General features: G+C 38.6%; 1 protein-coding gene across 1 annotated transcript in view; it reads right to left on the minus strand.

The window, feature by feature from the left end:
* The window catches only part of LOC107093209 (aggrecan core protein-like), a 30,987-nt gene that overhangs the window by 6,554 nt on the left and 21,129 nt on the right, over positions 1-3,304 (minus strand). Inside the window, exons 14-16 of the mRNA XM_015388094.1 lie at positions 2,477-2,629; positions 735-817; positions 488-632 (exon numbers count right to left, since the gene is read on the minus strand). Coding sequence (XP_015243580.1) covers positions 488-632; positions 735-817; positions 2,477-2,629 — 381 coding nt within the window. The remainder of the gene's footprint in view (positions 1-487; positions 633-734; positions 818-2,476; positions 2,630-3,304) is intronic.

Genomic DNA, 3,304 nt, shown 5'->3' on the forward strand with positions numbered 1-3,304 from the left:
GCTTGTAAAGCGGGGAGAATGGCGCTAGGCTTACCGCACCGTGACGTCACTGCTGGAAGATGGCAGGAGGGAGGGGTTACTATATCTAGGCAAAAATGGCCGCTCCCAGACTCAGTGATCCTGACGAAAATAATTTTTATTATTTTACTGATTAACGCTAAATTGATGAAATCACCGCAAACGTATTAGTTTTAGGTATAAATAATGATCCATTGATTATTCCTTGCTAACCAGACTTTTTCTTTAAAATGTAACATGGCAGTGTGAGATTAAGCTATGGCAGTAAACATAAAAGACATGGGAAATTTTTAACAGAGAACAGTTTGGTAGTACCAGCTCAGACGGAGAATTAAACATCTAGATATTAGCAATAAAATGCATTAAATCAACACAATCTTTCATTGATGTACATAAAAAGAAGTTACTCTTGAACTTTCAAGCCTCAGCCTGTTTAGAGGATGAGTGATTTTGTGACTAGTCTGCATACCTGGTCCAATCTTGCAGGTGTAAGGAAGGTGGTAATTGCAGGGCACATCATTCCACTCGCCGCCTTCATGCCAGATCATCACCACACAATCCTCACCAGAACCAAAGTAGTTATCTGGCTGGTTGGGCCTCCAGTTCTCAAAAGTCTGATCAAAACATCGGATAAACAGCTGCAGTTTTATCAACATTTACAAAAGTCAAACTAACCAGCCGCCAATGACAACAGTGAGCAGCTGAGTCCAACTCACCAGAGGACTCCCGTCTGTCCACTGGAAAACATTCTGCACATCTTTGTCATTAAGTCCGATCCACTGGTAGTTCTCACCATTGGCTGGAAAACAGAAAGTTGGTACAATTCAGTGCAAATATTACTCACCATATAGTAGAATGATAATATTCATAACTTAAAGTCTAAAAGTGTAGCAGGCATGGCTTTTTAGCACCATCTTTTGCTTGAGTTACAATGGGTACAATTTAGAAACAAACTTTCCTGACCCGATTGAGACTAATTGAAAACATAAAAGTATCTCATTTCTGCCAAAACATATGAATTGGATTAAGATCTGAACCTTGATTGGACCATTTCTAACCATTTTTGATCTCAACTGCTTCACTGGGGTTCTTGTTCCTGTTTGGCTGTGACATCAACACCTTTGTTTATAAATGTTGGAGATCTGCCTGTTTTTCAGTGTAGTCCTGTTTCTCTGACTGTGACTGGCTGGGTGTGCTCTCTTCCTTTCCACTGTTGCTACATGCATGCTTAGTAGGAGGTACTACTTTCGAGCCAATGAGTCAATGCAATCAACCTGTTTCCTTAGATAGAAAACTTTTAATCTATTTGACTGTATGATCTGGTGAACTGTAAAGTGCCTTGAAATAACAGGTGTTGTGAATTGGCGCTAGATAAATAAAGTGAATTGAATTCTCTGGCACCAATCCATTAAAGAGGCATTATTTTTTTTTTTTTTACTTTTTTCCCCTTATGTGGAGTTACCATTGGGATCTCGGTCGAGCTGGATGCCAGTCGCTTGTGAGTATCCACAAATCTAGAATATAACGCTTCAATGTTTGTTAGGTCAGTCAAATTTAACATTGATGCACTTGACCTCACATCTGCAGAACATCGCCGGAACTTCCGACCCGAAGCAAATTAAGGAAAATAGGCTGCAGACCTAAAATTCGACCCTGAACTACCCAGATGACTGTCTGTTTGCTTATAAGCTAAAACTTTAAATTTTGCTGTCCTCTTACCAGAGAAGCATGGTCTTTGCAGGGTCCCCTATATCAGTGGATCAATGTATCAGTGGCTCCACAAGTACCACTGTCCTGCATCTTTTTTGGTGTCTTCTAATTGCCACACATCTGACTAATATGCTTTGAAACTCTGCAGCTCCTTCACAGTATCCAAAAGCCTTTTGGTAGGTTTGCAGTTTTACAATGCTATTTTTATTTTTGGGTGGCCAAAGCAGTTCTAACTAAAATGTCCATGGATTGGGATATTGTTTTTTTATAACCTCTGAGGTTCTTAAATCTTTATGACTGACCTTTCTGCTGTGTTCCTTGGCATTGAGGTTTAACATTTTCTGTAAAAAATATCTGATGGTTTCCTTGGATTTATACTGAGATATATCAATATGTCTGTTTTAGAGTAAAAGTGGCTAAACACAAACAGAGACACATTTTGAACTTTTTCGGGTAAACTATTTCAGAATCCTTTACTGTCAATCCACAGTTATACTTTGTGTCGGGCTATGATATTAAATCTGAACAAACACATTCAAGTTAGTCTTTTAAATGTGAAAAAAGTGATGGAGAATTTTTTTTTTAAACACAAGCTTTGTTTTGAATGCTTTTGTAAGGGGCTGTAAATGACGCCTCATCGTCATTAGCTTTCATTTATATGTGCAACCTCTGCAAAATCTTTCCCATTGCCTGGCTTTCAGGGATCATATATGAAGGTTTAGCTAAGAATCTGCTTTAAACTACTCACAGTTGACAAACTGCTGCTCCTCCTGTGAACCAATGCTGACCAGGTGGCCTCTGAACTCCTTACAGTACTGCTCGGCTTCAGACCAGGTGAGTCTGTCAGTGGAGTGGAGATAACAGCTGCCAGCAAACTCTATCCAGCCGTCAGGACAGCCCTCTGTCGCCAAACACATTTGGGAAAAGCGTTACTGTAAACACAATGTCTGATTATATAAAGTGACAAATTATTTCATCAGCTGCTGTCGTACTACAGTTTGTTTGAATGGAATAGAATGTGGAATGGAAATTGCAATAGAGAAGAGATAAGAGTACAGAAAGATAAAGAATACAAAAATTAAGAAAAAAGAAGGACTATAGTTAGGGCAAATTTACATTATAAGAAAAACATGTCTTATTAACAAACTGAAGGACAGAAAACAAACAAAAAAGGAAAGTAACTGAGTGAGGTAAATGTAAAAACACAAAATGTTTATATGTAATTGTGCATAAAAAACACTTACAAGAAAGGAAATACTGTGCAAATACGGACTTTATATATGATTTAAGTCAAAATTCTGCCAAAAGTGCAAACCTTGTCATAAATCACCATATGAGCAATTTTGTTTTTTTAAACAAAAGTATCCTACTCTCCACGTACGATTTCGACCTTTTATTCATAGGGATTAAACACCATGAAGGCCCCCAACATGTTCTTGGCATCCGTTTAAACCCCCCTGCTCTCTTACTTTTATTAGCCTCGTGAGACCATCCTGATCTCGCGAGCTTTCAAGGTTTCACTCGCAGATCAGTCTGAAGACTCTCCGTTAAAGAAAATTTGGAGCCGTTCACCAAA

This window comes from Cyprinodon variegatus, unplaced genomic scaffold, assembly GCF_000732505.1.
Source record: "Cyprinodon variegatus isolate N-32 unplaced genomic scaffold, C_variegatus-1.0 Scaffold413, whole genome shotgun sequence".
In the NCBI taxonomy this organism is placed as follows: domain Eukaryota; kingdom Metazoa; phylum Chordata; class Actinopteri; order Cyprinodontiformes; family Cyprinodontidae; genus Cyprinodon; species Cyprinodon variegatus.